Source organism: Mus musculus, chromosome 8, assembly GCF_000001635.26.
Source record: "Mus musculus strain C57BL/6J chromosome 8, GRCm38.p6 C57BL/6J".
Lineage (NCBI taxonomy): Eukaryota > Metazoa > Chordata > Mammalia > Rodentia > Muridae > Mus > Mus musculus.
Genome location: NC_000074.6, coordinates 84,257,361 through 84,283,769, shown reverse-complemented (window position 1 = coordinate 84,283,769; position 26,409 = coordinate 84,257,361). Strand labels below are relative to the sequence as shown.

The window sequence follows — 26,409 nt, the reverse complement described above, 5'->3', positions numbered from 1 at the left end:
GTCTGGTGTAGGCATTTCCTCAGGCAAGTCTCCTATTCCCAGATGTCACTTAGCTGTGTGAAGCTGACAGAAGATAGCCAGCACAATGCCTTTTTGCTATGTGATTCGGTAGATGGAGCCTGGAGTCCTCTTGACCCACGGAGCCAATTCCTGTGTTTGCCATAAATTATTGAACCCCTTCAGCAACCACCCCCTGGCTTTTCACCTCCATACAGCTGTTGTTCCCATTCAGATAAATGCATTATTATGCCTGATTCTAACAAGTAAATTACAGTGGTGGTTTACACCCATGGCAGGGGGCTTGTTTGTGGGAAATTATGGTGTTTAAAAACAAGGCACCCTAGTGTGTGCATGAGAAAAAATTAATTAAGACCCAGGCTCTATGATGGGCTGGGAGTGTAGCTTAGCTGGTAGAGCGTTTGCTTGGCATGCACCAGTCCCTGGATTTGATACCCAGGATGCATGAGCACAGGCACGTGCACACACACACACACACACACACAAACACACGCACACACACACACATGAGGCACATGCACTATGTCTAAAGTTTAGGACTCTCCCAAGTGCTCCTATCAGCTCTTTAGCAGTGGTTGATTTCTTTCTAACAAAAGGCTGTTGCTTCTTCCTTCAGTGCTCTCCAGCATCCACCTGCCTGCAAAAAGCAGGAACTTGAGGCAGTTGGATAACCCTCTCTGCCTCCATCAGGATCCTACTGTATAGCCCAGGTTGGCCCCCTGAGTGCAGAGATGTCACCATCCAGCCTCTCTTCAACCTTTCAATGCAGACTCCCAGTCAGGACTCTGCAGGGAGCATTGAATCCCCTAGAACTGAAGTTACAAACAATGGTGAGCCATCGTGTAATGTGGGTGCTGGGAATCAAACCCAGGTCCTCCGGAAAAGCAGCCAGAGACAGTGTGTGTGTGTGTGTGTGTGTGTGTGTGTGATATATACACATGTCAAGGGGTGTGTACGTGTGAGTAGTCAGGCCAGAAGTCCATGCCAGGTGTTTGTCAACTGCCTATTTTCTTGAGGTAGCGTCTTTCATTGAGCCTGGAGCTCACTGATTGGCTGGCATGACTGGCTAATGAGCTCCAGGGTTCTGCCTGTCTCTACCCTCACTTCCAGCACCAGGGTACAGATCTATGCTGACATGCACAACTTCCACATGGGGTTGGAGTCTGAACTCAGGACCTCATGCTGCACAGCCGGCACTATGACTGAGCCAGCTCCCTATCCCAGGATCATTCTTTTTTCTTTTTTTTAAAGATTTATTTATTTTTATTTATATGAGTACACTGTAGCTGTCTTTAGACATGCCAGAGGAGGGCATCAGATCCCATTACAGATGGCTGTGAGCCACCATGTGGTTGCTGGAAATTGAACTCAGGACCTCTGGCAGAGCAGACAGTGCTCTTAACCACTGAGCCATCTCTCCAGCCCCATCATTCTTGTTTGGAGGTTGTGCACAGGGGTTTTGAACTCTTTGGGCTAAAGCTTCCTTTGTGATTTCTCTTCTTGCAGAGCCCCCAAACCTGCCACGACTTTGATGGAAGGTGTCTTTCTACATTTGAGAGGGAGCTTTCCTGTTAATCATCTGTGCTCCTCCCATGCGCATGTCCACAAGCTAAGTCAGTGGTATCACTAAGTACGTGTGGACCACAATCCTTTGTGTCCTGCTTTTCTGCTGTTACAAGAGGGGCAGATTTGTAAGCAAATGTCCCTTTCAAGGTTTTGTTTACACAAAGGACTTTAGAAACCAAATAAACGAGGGGTGGTTGAGGAAAACTGAAGCATAGACTCCTCTCCCTCTCTCTCTCTCTCTCTCTCTCTCTCTCTCTCTCTCTCTCTCTCTCTCTCTCTCTCTCACACACACACACACACACACACACACACACAGAGGAGGACCTGAGTTTGGTTCCCAGCACCATCTGAGTTTGGTACCAGCATTGGGGCTGGAGGGATGGCTCAGTGGTTAAGACTTCTTGCTGTTCTTGCAGAAGACCTGGGTTGCAGAAGACCTGGGTTCCGTTCCCAGAATCTCCAAGGTAGCTCACGGCCACCTGTAACTCCAGTTCCAGGAAATGTAATGTTCTCTTCTGGCCTCTGCAGGCAACAACACATGTGGTGCACATCTATACATGTAGACAAACCACTCACACACATGACCTACAGTGACCTTCATATCCATGCAGGCCCGTGTGCAGTTTGCTTTCCATCTGCTCATGTCTGAGGATGGGAAGATGAATAGAGCCTCAGGAAAGATAGTGAAAAACCGTGGCGTCGTCAGTCCTCACCCAGGACCAGCCTTGTGAGACCTGTCATCAGTGCTTTTCAGCTTGTTGTGGAAGAACGTTTCCTCATTTTACCTGGGGAAGACTGCCACCTGCATACATGCTATGGAGCTGGAAACCCATACTGTCTCACATGCCCTCGCTCTGCAGCCACATAGACTGCAATCATTGCCTGGCACTGTGGGAATACAGCCCTGGGGTGTTTTCAGGTGAGGGAAATGAAATGCTACAGCTTTTGGGATCTCCACACAACCAAAGAAGTCCAAACCACGGACATCTATAAGCCCACAATGAGCGCTGGACACTGACGCAGACTGGATAACCTGTGGAGGAGACACGACCTCCACATCTGGTCTGGCATCTCCGGTCTCGCCCATGAAGGCACCACAGAAGTAAATTCTAGCAGAACTTGATCCTGTCGGCTACTGTGTCAGCCACTGGCAACTGATTAGGACTCATGTGATAAGTCCCATGTGCCTGACTCCTCTCTGGGACTGTGTGAGCTCAGTCCTACGGGGCGGGGTTCTGAGTGCTTTGGGCACCAGCTGGTGAGTGGCTGCCTTCACCAACCTGGGTTACCGAGCTTTCTCCCTGAGCTACTGACATTCACGTCCGTCCATCTCCAGGCTCAGAAGTGGTTGCTTGTTTTGTTGGTTTTTGTTTTGAGACAGTCTTACATTCTAGTCTAAACTGGTCTAGATCTCACTATGTGGCCCAATGTGGCATCAAAATTTGAGCAATCCTCCTGTCTCCACCTCCCAAGTGCCTAAATCTCTGAGCCAGCACACTTAGTCTTTTTAAAATTTTTTAAAAATACAGTGTGCTTAAATGTTTTATGCCAAATTGATTCAAGCTGGAAACATATTAAGAAGAGGGAATCTCTTTTTTCCTTTGATATATTTTTATTGATTATTTGGGAACTTCTCATCATGAACTCCATTCATACCCACTTCCCCGTTCTTCCAGGCCTATCCCCCACCATGCTGCTTGTGATCAGCCCTCTCCCCCAAAAAAAGAAACCCACAAATCTACTTTGTGTTGCCCATATACTCACCGGAGCATAGACAAACTCCCATTGGGCAGCCCCTTAAAAAGTTCTGTGCTCCCCTTCCCACACTCCATCCATTGTGGAGAGCTACACTTCAGCATCCTTACCACAATATTTTTCTTTTTTAAATTTTGTTTGTATTTTATGATCATTGGTGTTTTGACTGCATGCATGTCTGTGTGAGTTCCAGAGTCCTAGAACTAGAGTTACAGACAGGTGCTGGTGTAATGTCCAAAATAAATTCAAGACTACCCAGTACCTTCCCCCTTCAAAAGGACTTTTGAAACTGTACTAACAAGACAAGTACAGAGTCAGATAAAAAAAGCTGGCTGACTAAACAAATATAGAAACATAGTTTTAACGGTCAAAATTACTAAGCTTCCAAAACAAGATTAATAATTCCCCTGCACCGCCTCACACTAAAAACCTCAAGGACAGACAAAATGAGAGTCACCCTATACAAACCAACCAATGTCTAAAAAGGTTATTGGCTACGCCAATTAAAATAAGCCAAACTACCCTGGTGCCTATATCCGGCCCTTACAAAGGTATAAAAAGTGTGTTCTTTCTTTGTTCTGGGTCTCTCCTCCGGCCTGCATGCTGGGAGGGGGTTCCCTAACATGTTGGATAAGTAAAATCCTCATGCGTTTGCAACGATGGTGGTCTCTGTGGTCTTTGTGTGAGTGAGGGTCTTTTGATGAGCTACAACACTGGGAATTGAACCCAGGTCTTCTGGAAGAATGTGTCTCACCCCCCTTATCACAATTTGTAAGAGTTCTCAGGAAGAGGGATTTTTTTTTTTCAAGACAGGGTTTCTCTGTGTAGCCCTGTCTGTCATGGAATTCACCATGTAGACCAGGCTGGCCTCGAACTCAGAGATCAGCCATTTGTGTTTCATCTTTTGCAAACTCTCTGTTTAGTTCTGTCCACCATTTTAAATTGAGTTACATGTTTCCTTGAGGTCTAGTTTGTTTGGTTTTTTTGTTTGGTTGGTTGGTTTTTAGTTCTTCTGGATATTAACCCTTTATGGGATGCATAATTGCTGAAGGTTTTTTCCATTCTGTAAGCTGCTGGTTTAGAAGGATTACAGCGTCCTTTGCCATATGGGAGCTTTTCAGTTTCATGTGGTTCCCATTTATTAATAGTTCTTACTGCCTGTGGTATCAGTGTCCTGTTCAGAAAGTTCTTTCCTGTACCAATGAGCTCAAGACTACTCCCTACTTTCTCTTCTATTAAACTCAGGGTATCAAGCTGGGCGGTGGTGGCACACGCCTTTAATCCCAGCACTCGTGAGGCAGAGGCAGGCGGATTTCTAAGTTCGAGGCCAGCCTGGTCTACAGAGTGAGTTCCAGGATAGCCAGGGCTACACAGAGAAACCCTGTCTCGAAAAAAACAAAACAAAACAAAACAACAACAACAACAACAAAAAAACTCAGGGTATCTGGCCTCATTTTGAGGTCTTTGATCCGTTTGAATTTGAGTTCTGGGCAAGGTAGTGTGAATCTATCTGGATTCTTCTACATGCAACTGTGAGGTTTGACCAGCACCATTTGTTGAAGATAGTTTTTCTCAGTATTTATTTCTGTTTTCTTTATCAAAAATCAGGTGTCTATAGATGTGTGGACTTATGACTAGGTCTTCAATTCAACTCTATTGACCAACCTGTCTGTTTTTATGCCAGTAACCAAGCTGTTTGTATTACTATAGCTCTGTAGTGCAGTCTGAGATGGAGGGTGATGCCTCCAGCAGTTCTTCTATTACTCAGGGTTCTTTTCGCTATCCTGGGGTTTTTTTTTTTTTGTGTTTCCATATGAAGCTGAAATTTGTCCTTTCAATATCTGTGAAGAATGTGTTGGGCAGAATCTACTAACCAGTACAGTGAGAATTTTGGTTTCTTTAAATTAAAAAAAAAAAACAAAAAAAAACAAAAAAAACAGAGCCGGGTGTGGTGGCGCACACCTTTAATCCCAGCACTCGGAAGGCTGAGGCAGGTGGATTTCTGAGTTCAAGGCCAGCCTGGTCTACAAAGTGAGTTCCAGGACAGCCAGGGCTACACAGAGAAACCCTGTCTCAAAAATTAAAAAAAAAAAAAAAAAAAAAAAAAAAACACAAAACAAAACAAAAACAAACAAGCAAAACCAGTTATATTATGTGAATATGTTTTGATTTAGTCCCAGGTGTGGAAAAGAGGCTGCTTCATCCCCTGCTTTGGCAGGGTCATGGTTTTGCTGGAAGTTTACATTTGGAATTTTGGGAACTTTTCAGAGGTTATAAATGCCAGAGCCCCAAGAGGCGCTGGCATGGAGTGCCCTCAGGGGTGGCTGCTGCTCCTCGATGCTGCTGCTCCTGCTGTTGTGATTTGTCAAGTGGTCATGAGCAAAGAGACTAGAAGTTGGATATCCTGACTAAGAAGATCAACACTGCCCAAAGAAATTCGATGCCTGTTATCAGTAGGAAGTGGTCTAAAGAGATCTAAGCCCCCTTTTTCTTCTAACCTTCTTTCTCTCCTATCTAGTGTTGGGGGTTAGAATGGATTAGGGTAGAATAAGGGTTGGAAGGGTGGTAGACATATGAACCTGTGAGGCAATGGGCTATGCACAGACAGCCTGGTCTCCAGTCGAGCTGAGGTCTTGAACCCTGGTGGGACCCAGTGGTGGTAATTTCCATCTACATGGGACAGAAGGCAAGGCGTTCGACCATGTCTCCTGGACCCCTAGCTCCTGTCAAAGTTACCACCCCCACAGCTCCCACAGGAGAGACTCGTGGCTAGCAGTCATGTAGACAATGTCCCAAGCTTTGGCCTTCTGGCTAGACTCCTCCACACAGTTACCTAGCAACAGCAAGATAGCAAGCCCACTATAAGAGGGGCTGTTTGGCCCCTCCTTGCTCTCTTTAGCTTTCACCTTTCTTACTCTCTAGCTTTTCTCTCTTTCTCTTCCCCCTCTCTCTACATGCCCATGGCCAGTCTCTCTCTCTTTTTACCTTCTCTCGTTTTCCCTGCCTTTCTACAATAAAGATCTAAAACCATAGACTGCGTCTGCTCTACAAGCCCCGCTTGAACGATGTGATAGGCTTTCTCCTAACAAACTGTGTCTAACCTCCTGCCAGGAGGCCTTCCTACACTGCAGCCACAGACTGGACTAAGGACTCCTGCGTGGAAACCACCCAGAGAGCCCCTCCCCCTCTGCCCTCTTCCCTGATCCCCAGGGCCCCTATTCTGTTCTCAGCTCCTCCACTGTATCCAGCGCCAGAGGCCGAGAACCTGGTCCCTGGGGCTGCCCCTTGACCACCACCCACTGTGTGGGGTAAGTGGCTTAACACAGCCAGATGCCCACCCAGGGCCGCATGGAAAGCATCCGGCAGTCCTCCTGCATCTACCCGCCCAGAGCACAGGAACTCTGGTGGGAACTCTGGTGGCACTCTCTCCTACTTCCCCCTTTCCCATACACCCACGACCCTGCATGAACCCAATAAAGTAGTGCGGGGGAAAAAAGCACACCAACAAACCAGGCCCCACAGGGACAAACACTGAACAGACAATCAGGAAGCCTGCATGAGTCTGACCTCTGCCTACGTGTTATGGTTGTGTAGCTTGCTGTTCTTGAGGGACTCCTAACGGAGCAGGATCTGTCTCTGCCTCTTTTGCCTGCTTTTGGGGCCCTTTTTCTCCTAATGGATTGCCTTGTCCAGTCTTGTTTTGCTGTGTTTGGTTGATGTCCCTGGGAGGCCTGCCCTTTTCTGAAGGGAAACAGAGAAGAAGTGGGTTTGTGGGAGAGGCTGGGGGTGCTGATAGGGAAGGGGGAAGGGAAACTGTGGTCAGGATGTAGTATGTAAGAGAACAATAAGTTTAAAACTTGTGTTGGAATTTTGATGAGGATTGCACTGAATCTGTAGATTGCTTTTGGTAAGATGGCCATTTTCACTATATTAATCCTAGTATGGGAGAGTTTTCCATCTTCCAATGTCTTCTTCAATCTCTCTCTCTCTCTCTCTTGATTTTTTCGAGAAAGAGTTTCTCTGTATAGCCCTGGCTCTCCTGGAACTCACTTTATAGACCAGGCTGGCCTCGAACTCAGAAATCTGCCTGCCTCTGCCTCCTGAGTGCTGGGATTAAAGAAGTGTGCCACCACCACCCAGCGACTTCAATCTCTTAAAGCTATTTTTTTACTCTGCTGTTGTTTTGAGACAGGGTTTCTCTGTGTAGTCTTAGCTGTCCTGGAACTCACTCTGTAGACCAAGCTGACCTCAAATTCATAGAGATCTTCCTGTCTCTACCCCTCAAGTGCTAGGATTAAAGGCATGAGCCACCACTTCCCGGGTTAAAGTGTTTATTGAACAAATCTTTCACTTGCTTATTTAGAGTTGTGACCAAAAATATTTTACTTTATAATTTGAGGCTGTAGTGAAAGGTATTTATATGAACTGATGACATGAACCATGTATGGTTAAGGGAAGATTTTTATTCTAGATAGAGAGAGAACAGTCATGGGCATCTAGAAGGATCCAGGACAGAGAAAGAAAGTAGACTGAAAATGACCAGAAGACTGTCCATGAGAGAAACATGAGCAGAGACAGACAGACAGACAGATAGGCAGACAGACAGACACACAGAGGGTGGAAGGAGAGAGAGACAGAGAGAGCGGGGATGAGACAAAAGAAAAAGCATATAAAAATAGTAGTGTTATAAAGAGAATGAATATGAGTAGCTGTGGGGAGAGACTCTCGTGAATGGGAGCGGGTTTAGTGAAGCCCTGTAATGATGGAGAGATTATCTCCTGAGTGTTCTCCTCTGACCTCCACACCCACATCATAGCACATGTGCCAACAAACACACACAGCATATACAAAAATAAAATAAAATAGAGTTGGGGACCTGGAGAAAATGGTTCATCAGTTAAGAACACTGGCTGCTCTTCTAAACTTGAGTTCAGTTCCCAGCACCCACACTGTGGTTTACAATCATCTGTAACTCCAGGTCCAGGGCATCTGACATCATCCTCTGCTTCCATGAGCATCAGGCATGCACGTGGTACACAGAAATGCTGCAGGTAAACTGCCCACACACAAATTGAAAATATAAATAATAACAAAGACACTGCTAATTCCTTCTGGCTCCTAATTCCTTGCTGAGCCGGCTTCTGTATTAATTGCTCTTCTTGTGGCTGTGACCAAATACCTAGTGGGAAGCAAGTTAAAGGATGAGGGCTGATTATGGCTCACAGCTTGAGGGAACATAGTCTACCACAGCAGAAGAGTGGTGACTGGTCACATTGCTTCCACAGTCAGGAAGCAGGAATGAGCTATAAAGCCTGAGACTCTTCCTCAGTGACCCACTTCCATCCCCTAAAGGTTCCATGACCTGCCCAGGCAGCACCAACAGCTGGGAACCAAGTGCTCAAATACAGGAGCCTGCAGGGAACATTTCATATCCCAACATCAACTTCCCATGACTGTATCCAGATGCCTGAGAAAATCTGCTTAAAGGAGTAGCATTTTATTCAGATCCACTGTTGCAGCAGCTGCAGCTCATGGTCATTTGTTGCTGTGGCCTGAAGTGAGGCAGGACATGGCAGAAGACACGACAAAGAAAAGCTGTTTACCTCATGGTGGCTAGGAGGCACAAAGGCCTGTAAGGAAGAGACTAGGGACAAGTAAACCCTTCAAGGACACACCTTGAGTGACCTACTTCCTGCCTAGTTACATAGCCAGTTCTAGGTTAGCCAGGGCTATATAATGAGATCCTTTCTGAAAAAGTAAGACTAGCAAACAAAACCCAAGTCACGCAAAATTAAAAGCCCTACTTTCCTTACGTTGCTTCTGCCAGACACAAGTTACTAAGATCCATGCTAGATGCTTCCATGCGGTCTCTGAGGAAGCTGGCCACCATAGTCTCGTTTTAGATTTAATCATGCGTATCTGTGTCTTTGTGTGGGCATGTGTGCATATGTGTAGATGCTGTGAGAAAGCAGGGGTGTCGGATCCCCATGAGAGCTGGGGCTACTGGCAGGTGTGAGCCCCTGGTGCTGGCAAGCATATCTTGACCTCTCTCAGTCCCTTGGTGTGTTTTGAAACAAGGACACATAGTAGCTGTAGTCTGGACTGAAATGCACTGACCTCAAAGTCCTGTATTGAGGATGTGGTTCTGTGTGCAGCAACATTCAGGGCGGGGGTCAGGACAGTGTCTGGGCCACAGAGCTTGGCCCCCATCAATAGAACAACCCATATGCTGATTCAGAGCAGACTGAGCAACAGAAGGGGAACATGAGGAGGTGGTGCTGCCATTTAAAGGGGCAGAAAATGGTTTAATTTCTTTGCCAATTAAATAATTAAAAGGCAACAAGAAGTTTTGCAAAGCCAAATTTTCTTCAAAATGAGGCTGGTGAGAAAGGTGGACTCTTGATGTCAGGCAGGCACCATCATCCCAGCTCGCTTCCAGTTTTAGAGGCAGCGCTGATGGAGTGTGACCCGCTCACACGGACCAACCTCCCCTTCTAAGCTTTATTTCGTTTTTAAGTATTTCTAATTTATTTTGACTTATGTACATCTGTCTGTGTCTGTGTGAGTTTATGTCACCACAAGTGTACAGGTGTCCACAGAGGCCAGAAGGTGTTAAATCCCTTGGAACTAGAGTTATGGTCAGTTGGGAGCTGCCTAATATGGGTTCTGGAAGCTGAATCAGGCCCTCTGCAAGAGCGCTAAGTGCACATGACCACTGAGCCATCTGTCTTAGCCAAAGGTTCTATTGCTGTGATAAACACCGTGACTGTCTGAGTTACAGTTACTCTTGTTGTGATAAAACACCAGAACCAAACGCAACTTGGGGAGGAAAGGGTTATTTGGCTTACACTTGCACATCATTAGTTCATTATCAAAGGAAGTGAGGACAGAAACTCAAAACAGGGCTGCGACCTAATTTGCATGCCAAACCAGAGGCTGGCATGGATGATGCTCGCCAAATCTCCCTCTCTTGTAACTCTGCCTTTACACAAGCAGATTCCTAGTGGGCTGCTGTCTCAGCCTCAGATACTTTTCTCACTACACACAGCAGCAGCAGGGAACCCTGGCATGCACTCTTAGATGGAAACTTTTTTCCTGGATACTTAACTATTCTCAGGGAATCCCAAAACTCATAAGGTGGACCCCACTCACCAAGCAGGCATTACCACCCTGTGCTGTGGGAACTGACAACATGAGTGCTTTATGCTATGGTTAAGGGAAAGTGTTTCACTGCAGAGATGAGAGGATGAGAAGGGCAGAAAGAAAAATAGACTGGACCTGACCATGAGAGAAGCAGGAGCAGAGCAGAGAGACTGTAAGGGCCCATGATTCACCAAAGAATGATATCCAGGACTCAAATAGTACGTAAACGCAAAGACTGTTTTATTCTGTAGAAGTCTAGCATGCTGGGGTCTCCCATTACCAAGACAGAGAGACAACCAAGTGAGCTCTCAGGTCTGATTTAAAGCACATTAGGGAATTTTGGGGTAGGTGACCTCCATGTTAATCTGTTGGGTCCGTCTCTACTGACATTCCATTACCAGGGTGTGAGGGCTGGAAACTTGTTGAGGAAGTCTGGAAACTGCTGCTGACCCATTGTCCTTGCCTCAGGCCAGGCCAGGTGGCAGGGCAGCTTCTGAGGCCTGGACTTGCCTGGAATTGGCCAGTTCTTGGAGACAGAGATTTAGGCCTACTCTCCTTAACTGCTAATTTGAAGCCTGCCATGGAGTCAGATTGTCTCAAGACAGAGATAGAAACCCACACAGAGAGAAAGAAAGAGGTGGGGGAGAGAGACGGGGGAGAGAGGGAGACTGGGAGTATAGCTGAAATAGCAATATTATAAGGAGAAAGACTGGCTAGGGGTGGGGAAGCCTGTGAGCTGGGGAGAGTTTAGGGTTGGGGAAGAGATGATAAGGGCCAGGGTGGACACGTGTAACAGGCACTTGTGGTACTCAGGGAGCCTGGAGGCCAGCATGTACTTTGGTGTGGTAATAGGCACCACAAACAGTCATTTGTGCCTCTGACTTTTGGAATTTGGGGAAATGGACTTTTTCTGGACCTGACCACACAAAGACTGTCATCCTGGGATTCCTCCCACGGACGCTCCAACTCCTGATAGCTCAGCCTTAGTTGCTCACACCCATAACAAGAACCCTGCTACTGCTGCTACAGCATAAAGTACACTAACACCCTACAGGAAAGGCCGGCTTATCGGCTTTTCGGAAATGCCTCCTCTGATGCTCCCCTCAGGAGGGTTAGCTTCATGCATGCCTGGCTAACTCACTCCTCCCAAGTCATCTCTGAATTCGCGGTTCCCCCTCTCTCACTGCCACAGACTTTTTCCTGGGAGGATACAGCACACAGACATCTACTCATCCTTGAAAGAGAACCCACACAGACCAAAGTAACCATTGCACTGAAGTCTGATGTCCTACAAACGACATCCTACCAGGGTTATAAACAGGAGTGTGTGTCAGGGTTGCTTATAAGAAGGGTTGACTCAAAAGCAGGCCCTAGAGTCTCTGCTCACACTGTGAGTCCCCTCGCCCTGTCATTGACTCTTTATATAAAGCTGAGCTCAGGGGCCTTCAAGAATCTTCCATGTTACTAACCTTTTATTTTTTAATAGACCTGGCAGAAATGAAGATATCTAGAGAGACTCGTCCCCACATCTCTCAATCTATCAGACCATAAAATAATGAACTCCAAAGAAATGGGAATTTCCCCAGGAATCTCATGGTGGGCAAAAGAAAGGGCGCCAGCCAGAGGGGGAAGAGAAAGTCTTCTGGAAAGAGATTTCACCCAGTTCTAGGTTTTGCAGACCAACTTACAGGATGAGACTGAAGCCCAGACAATGGTGGGTCAATGGTGGGCGGGACCACACCTTGACCAAGACTGCTTAGATGTGAGATCCTTGTACCTTTAAACCATGATCTCACACCAGAACTTAAGAGTGTCCCTTCCCCGAATCGCTTTCTAAAGTGCCACCATTGAATAAACCTCTTTTTTTCTGCTTTCTACTTTTTTGGTGGGGGTGGGGGGGCAGATTTTTTTCGAGTCAGGGTTTCTCTCTGTAGCCCTGGCTGTCCTGGAACTCACTCTGTAGATTCAGAGATCCACCTGCCTCTGCCTCTCTAGTGCTGCGATTAAAGGCGTGTGCCACCGTCCCCCGGCTTTGCTTTGTACTTTTTGTTTTGGGTTTTTGTTTTGTTTTGTTTTTTGAGACAGGGTTTCTCTGTATAGCCCTGACTGTCCTGGAACTCACTTTGTAGATCAGGCTGGCCTCGAACTCAGAAATCCACCTGCCTCTGCCTCCCAAGTGCTGGGATTAAAGGCGTGAGCCACCACGTCCGGCATTGCTTTGTACTTTTAAGATTTATTTACCTGAACAGGTGTTTTGGCTGCATATATGTATGCACCACATACTTGCCCAGAGACCTACAAATATCCCTCTGACTCTACTTCCCTCAGTCGTGGCACACTAGCACTCACCCACACACATACATATGTATTTTTTTGAGACAGTGTACTCCTGACAGGCCTTTGATTATGTAGACTACCTGCCTCTGCCTCCAGAGTGTTGGGATTAAAGGTGTTGGCCACCACGTCTGGTCATAAACATAATTTTTTAAAATCCATAAATAAATAGCCTGGGCTGTATTGGTAATCCCACTACTTGGATATCACAAGGCGAGTCAGAAATTCAGAGTCATCTTCAGCAATATAATGAGATGCAGGGTCAAACTGGGATACAAGAAAACCGGTCTCAAACGTCAGTCAAATCAAAGCTTAAAAATGACGAATCAGCTCCTTCGAAAACGCAACCGCCAGGGAGGGCTGGGCGGTGCCAAAGTAGATCTTCCGGGAGGAAGCCATCTCCAATTGGACCACTCCCGGTGGGCGGGGCTTCTAACGGCTAGACAGGCCTGAATTGGTCAGTCTGCAATAGCCTCAGCCAATCAAGATGACGAAAGTGCCTCGCTCCAGCTTGCGCAGGCGCTTTTGGGCCGCAGAGGCGGGCGCTCTGCGGGTTCCTGGCTCCGGGTGTGCTTCCGGGCTGGTGGAGGCGTGACGTCAGGGAGAGGGCAGGTAGGTACGGGGTGAGGACCGGTCCGCGACGGCAACGGGGGTGGCAGGTCCTCAATCCCACCACTGCGTCCTGGCACGGGAGATGCTGTATCTGCGGACGCGAGCGGGTTCCCAGGGCCCAGCCTCCGTTTTAGGCCAATGGCACCTCTAGGCGTCTTCATGCTGAAGATGAGCCCTCCTAGCCTGAATTGAAACATAGTGCTTGGGAACAGTAGCTTGGGGGCCGGCAAGGTGGCTTAGCTGGTAGTGGCGCTTGTGGCCAAACCTGACAACATGAGAGTTCGACCCCTGAGCATGTTGAAAGAATCGATTCTTGTAGGCTGTTCTCTGATCTACATTCTCACTTCGTTGCACACTCTGCCAACACACGCAGAACAAATAAATGTAATTTGTAAGGGGCTGGCGAGGTGGCTCCGCGGTTAAGAACTTGACCTGCTCTCTAGCAGAGGACCAGGGTTCAGTTCCCAGAGCTCACAGCTGCCTGTATCTCCAGAGAATCCAACCCTCTACCCTTTCCGGTCACCTGAACTCACTTCTGCACACACATACACATAACAAAAATATTTTTTATAGTTGTTAGTAAGTAGGAGAAATTTGAAATTGTCACTTTTCTTTGTCCCATGCCTGTTCTTCTCAATACTTAACACCTGTCATGACTCCCAAAGGCAGTCTCAGCGGCTGAATCCTTTAGAAAACTTTTTTTTTTCCCCAAATGGAGAAACTGGGATCCAGGTAGCCCCTGGCCCAGAGTCAGGCAGCTAGGAAGCAGCAGAGAGGAGATTGATGCCCAAGCTGTGGTCTGCTGTGGCATTTGAGGTCAGGAATGACCCTTGGCACAGAAGAGCCCCTGTGCATCCACCTGAGCAGACTGGGTGTAATCTGGCTGTGATACTACCTGTGGTGATTAGCCATTTAAGACTTCAGAAGCTGAGGCTGGAAGATCTGGAGTACTAGGCCAGCCGGGATTACACAGAAAGGCATGTCTCCAAAACAAACATGTTCAACATTGTAAAGCAGACCCCAAGCACATAGCACTTCAAGCTGGGTGTCCACACTACCAGCCCATACACTTTTTCATTATAGCAAACCCCAGAGTCACTCCCGCTCCCATTTCCCTCTGTTTTTAATTTTTGTTTGTTTTGATTTTGCTTTTTGAGACAGGGTCTTCCTGTCTGGTTCTGGCTAGCTTGGAACTTGGCTTTGTGGACCATACTGGTCTCGAACTCAGTGTGTACCCTCCTGGTTCCACACACACACACACACCCCGAATGCTGGGATTAAAGGCATACACCATCACTCCCTGGTCTGTATTCTCTTCTGACAGGCGATGAGCAGGCACTCCACAACAGTCAGACCCAGGTCCGCAGCTGGTAAAGAATGGAGCTTGAATTTAAACTCAGGTAGCTGTGCCTCGCAAACCTGGCTGGGCATTGAAGTACTTGGCCACCAAAGGTATCTGGGTCAGGACGTGTGATGATGACTCAGTAGGTGAAGACACTGACACCAAGCCTGGCTATCTGAGTTCCATCCCCCATGTGGGGGAAGGAGAGAGTTAACTCCTCCTCTGACCTGCACACAATGGCACAGTCACACCTGGACACACACACACACACAATGTTTTGTTTTAATTTAGGGGTGGAGAGATGGCTCAGTAGTTAAGAGCACATACTGCTTTTCTGGAATATCTGAGTTCAGTTCCCAGTCCCCATGTCAGGTGACTCAACGGCTGCCTGTAATTCCAGCTCCAGGGAGTCTAATGTCCTCTCCTAGACTCTCTGGGCACAAGCACACACTATTTAAAAATAAATTTCTCTTTTAAAAACCTTACCCCTGGAGGTGGTGATGCACACCTTTAATCCCAGTGCTTAGGAGGCAGAAGCAGGTGGATCACAGAGCGAGTTCCAGGGCTAAGGCTACACAGAAAAACCTTGTCTCAAAAAAAAAAAAAAAAACAGATACAAACAAAAATAAAAAATCCTCAAGACAGCTGAGAAGAGTGGAGAAAATCCTAAATAAATGCAGTTTCTGAATTCTGGCACTTCAGTTTGCATTTGAAGCTTTGCCCCACACAAACAAATGCCCTGCCAACATCAGCCTCTGATGCTCTGTGAGTCCTCCGGGATCACTAAATGAAGAAAGAGAAAAGGAATAAAGGCCATGGTTACTCCTAAGTGAAGCAGAAAGTTGATTGTAGATAAAAGGGAGAGCAGGGGCAGAGACATCTGGGGAGCCCAGAGTGCCAACGTGTCCAGATTGAGCCAGACCATATGGGAGAGAGGAGAAGGTGCAGCACCCAGGTGGGCAGACATACAAAAAGGAGTGGGTAACTCAAATGTCTGGGTTTTATATATATATAGAGAGAGAGCCTTTGTGGGGGAGCAGCCTAGCCTCTGGGCTGCAAAGTTTAGGGTAGGGGATAAGATATGTCAGCCATACCCCTTAATGTGTAGGGACAGAGTCTAAGGGGTACTGGAAGGACCAGGTGACCAGGTCTGATTTGATATGTTAACTAGGTGCCTCAGCCATTTGTCCTGGGTTTGAAATTTACCACAGCAGTGAGATGTGGCATGACTGAAGCTACCACAGTACAGTACATCTAGGGCATGGGCTATAGCTTAGTGCTAGGGCCCCTGCCTAGAATCCTCCAGTGAGGGCTGGGGAAGTGGGACTCAGTGGGAGAGCACTGTCTTAGCCTTTGGAGGCTCCGAGTCCGTCTCAATAATTCAGGAGCAGTCTGTTTGCCTGGTCTCTGCAGACAGCCAGGAACTCAACTTGGCTAGAGGAGAAGGGTAAGAGACTTCCTCAGAGGGCAAGGCGTGGGAGGCAGAAAGGCCTGTAGATATGATTATAAACTAGACAGGGCATCGTGATGCTGAGTATATGTATGTATATATATACATATATATATATCTGTGTGTGTGTGTGTATGTGTATGTAAGTATCAGGCCGATGGGATGGCTCGGTGGCTTTCCACCAAGCCTACAACCTGAGTGATGAAAGGTTCAATGTGGAAAGGAGAGAACTGACTCCTACGAGTTATCCTCTGACCTCCATGTGCTTACCATGCCGTGCGCACATACAGGAATTCATATTTTAAAATGTACATTTCAAAGCCCGTTGCAGCTTCTGCAGCAGGAGCAGGACAGGCGGTAGGAATTAAGGGAATGGTTAGGACACCAATTGTATTGTGTCTTCTCGGTCACTCCAGTGTAGAGTCTGGTGCCACATGGTTCTCTTAACTGTCATGTCTGTCTGTCTCCCCTCCAGGCTCTCCTTGGACATTCCTGTACTCTTTGTAGGCTCCGCATCAGGTTGCAACTCAGAAGTATTGTGAACTTCAAGAAATAGGAAGATCCAAGTGACACAGCCACACCTCTACAGAACAGCCGTGTGCGGCCTCTGAGGCTCCACAGGAGGGCACGTCTCACTGCATCTTCATGCGTTGACCAGGCCAATTTCATAGTTGCAGCCTTGCTAGTGAGGACCTATAGGCAGCTCCCAAGATGGTGAGTAGATTCCCATATCTGGACTCCTGGCAGCCCTGTCCCTCCCAGGCTCTTGAGTGGTAGTTATTGATTGTTATGTATCGTGGTATCATGGTCTCAGAGCTTTGCTGGGAACTTGAACTACCACCCGACAAAGCTGTCTATCCTCTCTGTCGAGATCCTGCTCCCATCCTGCCCGCTTCCCTTCCTTTCTGATGCTATTTAGCTAAGGATGATCTTGAACTCCTGGCCCTTCTTTCTCAGAGATCCAATCCCAGTGCAGAGATGATGCCTCCCTGCTGCAGAGTTGGGGATTTAAGTCAGGGCCTTGCAAGTGCTAGGCGGGTGCTCTGCCACTGAGCTGTACCCAAGCCCTACCCTACCCCAGCCCTGCCCTACCCCAGCCCTCCCTTACCCCAGCCCTCCCTTACCCCAGCCCTGCCTTACCCCAGCCCTCCCCTACCCCAGCCCTGCATTAGCCGCTGTGAAGTGTGTGAGTGTGTCCCTGCCCCTTCCTTCTTCAGTGTAGCTCTAGGAAGCTGTCACTCTGAAAAGGAGACCCTGTACAACTAAGCTAAGCAGTAACTTTTAAAAATAGATAGTCATGTACTTTATTTATTGTAGAGCAGGTGTGCATGCATGTGGGCGTCAGTTTGGAGGAATTGGCTCTCTCCTTCCACCATGTGGTCCCCGGGTTTCAAGTTCAGGACTTAGGCTTGCTCGCGGACACCTTTGACACCTTTACTCACATCATCCCTGAGGAGCCACTCTTGCCTCAGCACCACTGATAGCGACTCCGCTGCTTCCAGCTGAGTCTGCCTGCCGTGAGCATGTAACACACTATGCTGTCCTGTCTGCTTTCTCTCTCGGCATCTTGTGTTCATCTTCCTCCGTGTACGGTGTGGATAGACTTTTCCCAGGGCAGGGCTGCCCTCAGGCAAGTGTTTTACCAGGGGGCTAATCCACCACACTGACCATGGATTTTGTTGTTTGGTTTTGAAACTGTATTTTAATTACAACATTTCTCTCTTCCTTTCTTCCCTCCAAACTCTCCCACCTATCCCTCCTTGCTCTGTCATCAGCTATTCTTGCCTGCACATATGAATTTGTGTATACATTCCCAAATATAACCTGTTGAATCCAGATACTATTACTCTTGTGTATGTTTTCAGGGCTATCATTTGGCACTGGGCAACCCGTTGGTGTGTTTCTCTCAGGGGAGGGCAGCCTCTCCTGCTCCTAGCTTCCCTCAGTTGCCTGTGGTTCTTTGTATAGGGTAGAGGCCTCGGCCTAATGGTCTTCACCCTGTCCGCTTTGACATGTTGGTTGGTATTCTTGTTCAGCCCACATTTGGGCAGCCATGTGGGTAAGACTTCATGGGTATACCTTCTGATGTCACTAAAAGACATGAGTATATCTTCTGATGTCTCTAAGAGACAGTCTCACAGCAAAGTCCCTGATCCTCTGGACCTTACAGTCTCCCTGCCTCCTCCTCCACAATGTTTGCTGCACCATGGATGTGGGACTGTGTGTTTTGCAGTTGGACAGCCTGTATATTGATGGGTTATTGTTTTCTATAGTGGTCTGTGTTGTAAAGATAAGTTTCCTTGATGAGGGGTAAAGACCACGTTTACTGGTCTAGACCCTGGAGGAGGACATGGGAACCTGGCTGGTTATAGAGTGGGGTGGTATAGGCAATGCCACTCCGCTGGGAGACATTCTGGTCAGCTATTTCTCCCTGATGACTGACAGTCTTCTGTGAAGAACAAGCCTTAGCTTTGAACCCCTGTTGTATGGAAACCTCTGACACCTGACACAGCTACCACATCAGAGTGGATCTTCTTCCACAACCCAGATTTAGAGACCAGCTTGACAGCCATAGCTTAGGGTAGTGGAGAATCTTTAAATATATTTCATGAGTAATCTAAGAGAAATGCTAGTAGGGCATGGTGGCTCACCCCCGTAATGCCAGCTCTCAGAAGTGAGGCGGAAGGATTGCTTTGAGGTCACGATCAGCCTGGCTGTGGAATGAAGTTCTGTCTCATTCAAAACAAAGTGAAATGGGCTGTAACTCAGCTGGTGGTGTGCTTGCCTAGCAGAAGGTCTGGAGTCCACCCCCAGCAACCTGTAAGCCAGTTGTGGGACATGTCTCTAATACCAGCATTGGAAGGAGGATCAAGGCCAGCCTTAGCTACAGGCAGAGCAAGTTTGTGGCTAGCTCAGCTACAAGAAACCCTGTTGTATTTAAAAAAAAAAAAAGACAAACCATCGTCAGCGTCCATCCGTCCCCACTTCTTTACCATTGCCTGCAGTCCCCAGGAGCGCGTAACCACTCCAATAAAACTGTGTATTGCCTTAAGGGGTTTTCCAAAGCTCTAATAATAATTGGTTTACCATCCGGGTTGCACTGTAGATCAGACACTAGGTGGAACCTTCACCACGTCGCTAGGGCCCTGCATGACCCTCTCCAACTCTTGCTTCCCTCTGCTTCCAGGGTGAAAGGAAAGGCCAGAACAAGTACTACCCCCCAGACTTCAACCCCGAAAAGGTGAGCAGCTCCCCACAACCCCACAGCTTCGGGGCCAAGTGTCACAAGTCACCTAGAGAAGACTCGAAAGCCCCTGGGTGTGTGCAGGCTCTACCCCATTACCATGCCATTGCATAGAAAGCATTCCTAGAGATGCTGGTGTCCCTGGGGGCTCCTGGAACTGCTTCCTTCAGATACCAAGGACCAGTCTGTCCCTGGCTCCAAGCTGCGTACTTTACCAAGACCTCCACACCTCCCATGTTGCTTGTAGGGAGTAAGAATGAGTCCCCTCCTCCTCGGGAGGATTGTCTCCCAGCAGTAGGACAGCAGGGCAGTAAGCCACCCAGCTTGGTCCTGCCTGGCTTCACTCACCCTTTCCATACAGCATGGCTCTCTCAACCGATACCACAACAGCCACCCACTTCGAGAACGGGCTCGGAAGCTCTCACAAGGCATCCTTGTTATCCGGTAAGAAACTACCCCTCCCTTCTCCCAAGATCTCCAGTTTCTATCAATCTTATATCCCCTGATTGATTGACCCAGTGCTGGAACGTTATAATTCCATAAAGCTGGTAGACATTGCATCAGTCAGCCATTGCTGTATAACAAAACAATAAACAGTTTTTACTGATAACAAGGCTAGGTGCCTCTTCTGGGCTTGGAAGGACCTGACGAGGCCGTCTTCCTTCATTGATGAGTACCAGGAAGCAGAAGACTAGTCCTGTGGGGCCTTGGCCTGTACAGATAGACTGCTCCACAGCAGGTCTCTCTTCCAGCAGACCAGCAGTACCATGGCTCCAAAAGAAGCAGAAGTGCCAGGGCTCTTAAGGCCAGGACCAAACGTGACACATTGAACCTTCTTTGCCATTGTCTGGTCAGATCCTGACTCCAGGGCTGGGCCAGGCTCTTCCTCTGGGTGGCCAAGCCAGAGGGTGATAGAGAAGGAAAGGAGCCAGAAGAAAGAGTGGCCAGCCAGGGCCTGTACAGGTGTATACTCCTGCCTACCCGGGACTAGGTGGCCTGAGACAGGAGGGCTACTCAAGTCCAAGAGTTCATGAACAGCCAGAATACATCTTAAGAAAAAAGGGAGTGGGGGAGCAATGGCTCAGTGGGTGAAGTGTTGCCAAGCCAGAGATCCTGAGTGCAGTGCCCACAGCCATGTAGTAGAAGGAAGGAACCAACTCATGAAAGTCGTCTTCTGACCACCACACACACAGTGGCTAAGTCGTAGGAAAAAACTTTTAAAGGAAATAACAATAAAAAGTCCTTGTCTTTGTTTAGATTTGAAATGCCATACAACATCTGGTGTGACGGCTGTAAGAACCACATCGGCATGGGTGAGCGTGGGTGAGCGCCGCCATGGGTGAGTGTGGGTGAGCATGGGTGAGCGCAGCCATGGGTGAGCATGGGTGAGTGTGGGTGATGTCGCCCACCCCACCTGCCCTGCCCACTCCTTCGGCCCCCTCTGTGCCAAGTACTATGAGACACTGGAGATGTTGCCAATCCCAAGGGCAAATCAGAAGGTGGCAGGTACCCAAGCCAGAGAGCAATGAGAAGGTTAGGCCCTGAGGTCCAGATCCTGGGCAAGGGCAGGGCAGGGATTTTCTTTGGATCCATCACTAGGGCAGAAAAGCAAGGGCAGATGCTGTTGCTAGGCTAGGCTATGGGGCAGAGATTGTAGTGTTTTTGACCTGCCTCAGGGTCAGCTAGGCTCCAGGAAATGAAGATGACAACCTAGATGCAGAGATCTGGGAGACAAGGTGGCTGTGGGAAGGGAAGGAAAGTGAGAGGCCCACAGCCCAGACCTACCTAAGGTGTGCACTGTTGGGGCAGAGATCGGGCCCTGGGCAGGTTTAAGACCCTGGGTCCTGTTCCCAGGACTGAAAACAGGGAGCTGAACCACCCCCAGACACCTCATGGCCACCTCTAGCCCAAGCTAAAGCAGCTGCCCCAGAGAGGAGCAGCCGGGCCATGCCATGGGCAGCACCCAGGCTCAGTACCTGCCACTCACAATCAGAAGATAGGACTATATTACCTCCCAGGAAAAATCAGATAGTTTTGAAAAGAATAATGAAAGCTGAGCTTATTCACTCGAGTAGTATGTATGTATGTATTTGAGACAGGGTCTGGCTGTGTCATCAAGGTAAGCCTCAAACTCCATCTTGCCTCTGTCTCCCGAGTGCTGGGTCACGGGCATACCCCACACCCATCTCTCCATCGACATTTTCACCCTCATCTCTGTTGACGAAATGGGAGACAGAGGTCCAGAGGGATGAGGCACCTTGCCTAGGGGACACAGTTGGGAGTCAGTGGAAGCAGGGTGGACCGGGCCTTTCTGTTTCAGTCCACACTGTCCTATAGCCTAGGTACCCCAGTGCCTCCCAAACTTCATTCTTTCCTACTGTGAGCTTCTGGGCCCTTGCAGGGCACCTGCCCTCCCAGGCAGCAAACAGCAGTTTGTCTGTCTCCCACCCAAAGAAAAGCTGCTGCTGTGTCATGGTCCCAGCCTCTCTCTCCCCGCCCTCTCAGGTGTGCGCTACAATGCAGAAAAGAAGAAGGTTGGCAACTATTACACGACTCCAATCTACAGGTAGGCGCATCTGGTGGCACTTCAGGGATAGGCGTGGCTTCACGGGCTAAAGAGTCTATAGAGGAGTCTTGAAGGGAAAGGGAACGCAGCACCTTCCTCTAGAGCCGTCGTCTGTAGAACTATCCGTTCTGGCCTGTCAACCTCCTCCAGTCTTTCATGGCTCCCACCTTCCCCAGTAAAAGCTTAGGCTCTCTTACTCTGCTTCAGACCTTGTAATCTCTGCTCCCTCCACACAGAAGCTAAACGGCTCCATCGCTGTGCTGCTCCGACACTGCCCTTTTGCAAAGCTGTCCCCTCTTGTGGGGTATCTCTTCTTGCTGGGGCATGCTCACCCCAGGCACACCTGCCCCTCCCGGAGCAGATTGTCTTACTAGCAGCTTTCCCAACTGTTGACACCCAGCCTGGCACAGAAGAACCAGTAGAGGGGAGTGGGAAGGAGTAAACAGATGGGTAGGTGGGTGGGTGTGAGGATGCCTAGGTGAGTGACTAGATAAGTGGGAAAGTGAACAAGGAGAGGATGGGTGGGTGGATGGATCTGAAGATGGATGCATAGATGGACCAATGGGCAGGCAATGGATGGGTAGATAGACATGTGGATGAATAAACTGGTGGGGAGGTGAGTGGGTGAACTGGGGGATGGGAGGTGGGTAGATAGGTGAGGAATGAGCAAACGAAGGAATGAAAGAGCCAGCTTCCGTGTCTGGGTGATGGACTGTAGGTGGAGATAGGGTCCTACTGTGTAGCCTGGGGAGTGCTGGGATCACAAATGGGTGCCAGCACACCTACCAGTTCTGTTGGGCTATTTTGTCACCCTAGAGGTGAGAGCCAACATGAACATGCTGAGCAGGCTTTATACTTTGAGCCTCCAGGCCCACCTTCAGCCTCTTGGTTGCTCCATCTGTATGCAAGCCTGTGTGTCTTCCTCAGGGTTCGCCCAGATGTGAGCAGGGATACTCAGTGACTTCTGGAAGTGTGTAGTACACCAAAGGAAGTGGGCAGTGGTTCTGGGGTCTCAGGATGGAGCCACAGCATCCTAACTCCAGTTCCTCTCTAGGTTCAGGATGAAATGCCACCTCTGTGTCAACTACATCGAGATGCAAACAGACCCTGCCAACTGTGACTATGTCATCGTGAGTGGTGCCAGTCGCAAGGAGGAGCGTTGGGACATGGAAGACAACGAGCAGGTGCTGACCACAGGTGAGCACCATCTGCTTGCCCGTCCCACACGACCTCTGGCTGCTTCCCCAGAGTCACACTTATTTGGTCCTTGCAGAGCATGAGAAGAAAGAGAAGCTGGAGACGGATGCCATGTTCCGCCTAGAGCATGGTGAGGCTGACCGCAGCACACTGAAGAAGGCCCTCCCCACACTCAGCCACATCCAGGAAGCGCAGAATGCCTGGAAGGATGACTTCGCTCTGAATAGCATGCTACGGAGGCACTTCCGGGTGAGGGAAGCCCCAGGGGAAACAGCAGCAGACTCAGACCTGTGTCCCCGCATCCTACCTGCAAGCTGGTCATTTCTTGACTGGCTTCATGCTCCCTATGTACAGCACAGGAGTCGTGCCCTGCCTAGATCTTTCCCTGATGCTATAGCAAACATACCGCAGACTGGGAAATGTATTCTAGAATTATATTATGCACTTCTGTGCAAGCTGGAAATCTAGCAGTGAGCCACCTACAGACTGACCATGTACAGAGCGCCCAATCTCATTCCTTAAGCTTCCTGCTGGATCAAGGGGCAGATGGAACACACGCTCCCTGTGCACTCCTGTGTAAGTCCCCTTAAACAGAAAGAGCCCTCACAAAGTTGCCTCTCCAAAGCTTCATGTTGTCAGCTGTCACAGAGGGAGCTAAGTTTCGACAGAAGCAGGGAGCCAGTTTCAATGGTGTCTACCTGTGGTTCCAGCTACTCAGGGGACTGGAATGGGAAAATCACCCAAGCCCAGGAGTTGGAGACTAACCTCAAAACCAGAAAGCTGGGCCTGGAGGTTCATGCTTCTAACCACAACACTCAGGAAGCTGAGGCAGGGGAACTACTTCAAGTTCCAGGTCTGTCTCAGTTACCAAGGGAGACCTTGCCCTCCCATCCCCCAAATAAAACAGTAGGAAAAATTCTAGGGCCCCAGAATCGTCAATATGCTTCAGGCTTAAGTATTGCCTTAAATTCTCATCCCTGCCTGGGATCACAGGCATGGGCCAGCACACCTTTTTTATCAGATTTTATATGATTTATCTAGTAGGTCACACCTGCAGCCCATCACTGATCAAAGTGTAGTGTTGTGGCACGTGTCCATCTTTTTGTCATGAATCCAGGACACTGACATTCAGAGAGCCTACACACGGGGGCCACGTTTGTATCACAGGTTCTGTGTGGGCCCTTCCCTTGCTTCAGTCAGGCAGAAGCAGACCCAGTGGCTGGACTGAGACCTATGGGTTTCAGGATGGAGGGTTCTGATGTCCCTGCCTGTGTGCCACACCCACCCACAGGAGAAGAAGAAAGCCATGCAGGAGGAGGAAGAGAAGGACCAGGCACTGCAGGCAAAAGCCAGCCTAGCCATCCCTCTTGTGCCAGAGTCTGAGGATGACCGCAGGCTGGCTGCCCTGCTAAGGTTGCACACCCTGGACTGTGAGTGCCAGCTCCCGACTGGGAGGTCCTTGGGAAGCAAAGGTTGTAGGGTTTGGAGGCACTTGGTCCCTAGAGCCCCTGTTATTTAAACTGGTGGGAAGAAAGCTCAAGACTAGGGGTGTGTGCTCTGTGCCCACTCTGCCCCTGAACTTCTGGCCCTTGTCCAATGCTCCCTTTTCCCTACAGCTTATGAGGACAAGCAGCGAATGAAGCGGACAGAGATCATCCACCGCTCTTGGTTCCCCTCAGCCCAGGGACCCAGTGCTAGCAGCAGCAAAGCTAGCAGCGTCCTGAAGAAGCTGTGCCAGGGCCGCAGACCACCCCCCAGCAGCACAGGCACGGTGGGGGACCTGGGCATAGTGAGGAGAAAGTCTCGAGACGTTCCAGAAAGTCCTCAGTGTGCAGCAGACAACTCCTTGTCAGAAGAACAAAGAAGGCCACCAGGAACCACCCAGGGTAGCAAGACACTTGAAGAGGCAGCAGAAGCATCCAGGACCAGCAAGACATCAGAATCCAAGAGAAACTGTAGTGATCAGGCCTTCCCCCTAGGTTCCTCCCAGGAGGACCTGCTGAACCCCAACACCCCCAATGCCTCCCTGGTGGCTGACTACTCTGACTCAGAGAGCGAGTAAGGGAGTCAGAATTCCAGGACCAGAAGCCATGACGCGTCCAGACCTTAGGGACTGGCACATTGCTGCCAGCCCAGATACAGACCTACCTTCCTATACAGATTATTATTTATTTGGTTTTGGTGAGAATGCCTGTGCCTTGATGTAACCCTGATACCTGAGCATTAAAGTGCTGTTCTTTGTCCCTGCCTTGTTTCTAAACTCATCTAGTAGCTGCCCTGCCCTCACTTCCAGCCAACTAAGCAGATGCTGCTGCATCGTTGTGACGGCAGTGTGGCCCCACAAAGCCCGATGAAGGGTTTGAGATACTGACCAAGATTGGCCACGGCCTGGGGTGACGTCCCCTTATGAGGTGTCAAGGACTACATAAGGAAGGTTGAAAGAGGGCCAGGCTGCTGGAGCCAGAGAAATAAAGCTAACGGCAGGCAGGAAGAACATCCAAACTCCATGTCATGGGCTGGTGTGGGTCACTCATAGTGGCCAGCCAGTAGGGATGTTTGTGAAACAACCTCAAAAACACCCTAATCCAGCCAGGCATAGTGGGCAGACAACCGTCATCCTGGCACCCCAGCAATAGAGACAAGGTGTGGTCCAGCTTTAAAATAGGGTTTCTCATGTATCCCTGGCTGTCCTGGAACTCGTTCTGTAACTATTGTGGAGCCAGATTCACAAATATATCTCTACCTCCTGAATGCTGGAATTAAAATCTGAGGTTTATTTTTGTGTGTTTGCATGTTGTGAGTATGTTGTCTCACTGAGGTTTGAAAGAGGGCCTTGAATCCTTTAAAACTAGCGGCAGTCGTGAAGCCTTTGGTCCTCTACAAGAGCAGAATGCACGCCTAACCATTGAGCAATCTCTTCAGGCCCTGAGAATAAACGTCCCTCATGGTGCTTGCTTTTTTTTAAAAAAATGGAGACAAAAGTAGTCCCACGGAAGGTCGTTTGACACGCTGATTAAGCGCTGGGTGTCTGTGAGCCGTGGATAGGCAGAGCTGAGAGTTCCAAGTCATCGCTTCAGTAACGGATGGACGATTTCCGGCAAAAAAATAGCCCCATCACCAAGCATCTTGGAGCTAGAACTCGGCCTTGGGAGAAGTTACAGCCACTCTGGAAGACGCTAATC

The 26,409-nt window shown here is 48.9% G+C and overlaps 1 protein-coding gene and 1 pseudogene across 4 annotated transcripts; both read left to right on the top strand.

The window, feature by feature from the left end:
• Positions 2,166–2,894, top strand: Gm18677 (predicted gene, 18677; annotated as a pseudogene).
• Ccdc130 (coiled-coil domain containing 130) lies at positions 13,312–26,003 on the top strand. Of its 4 annotated transcripts, none has more exons than XM_006531316.2 (10): positions 13,312–13,428; positions 16,696–16,934; positions 19,408–19,461; positions 19,826–19,908; positions 20,722–20,803; positions 21,970–22,030; positions 23,085–23,227; positions 23,304–23,476; positions 24,519–24,657; positions 24,844–25,475. In XM_006531316.2, exons 5-10 carry the CDS (start codon positions 20,800–20,802, stop codon positions 25,287–25,289), a joined length of 966 nt encoding a protein of 321 aa, XP_006531379.1. In that variant the 5' UTR covers positions 13,312–13,428; positions 16,696–16,934; positions 19,408–19,461; positions 19,826–19,908; positions 20,722–20,799; the 3' UTR covers positions 25,290–25,475. The 4 variants fall into 4 exon arrangements, with proteins under 4 accessions (XP_006531379.1, NP_080626.1, NP_001281210.1 ...); NM_026350.3 differs by having other exon boundaries at positions 13,368–13,428; positions 20,722–20,777; positions 24,844–26,003; XM_006531315.4 differs by lacking the exon at positions 13,312–13,428 and adding an exon at positions 15,419–16,217 and having other exon boundaries at positions 20,722–20,777.
• The last annotated feature ends 406 nt before the right edge of the window (positions 26,004–26,409 follow it).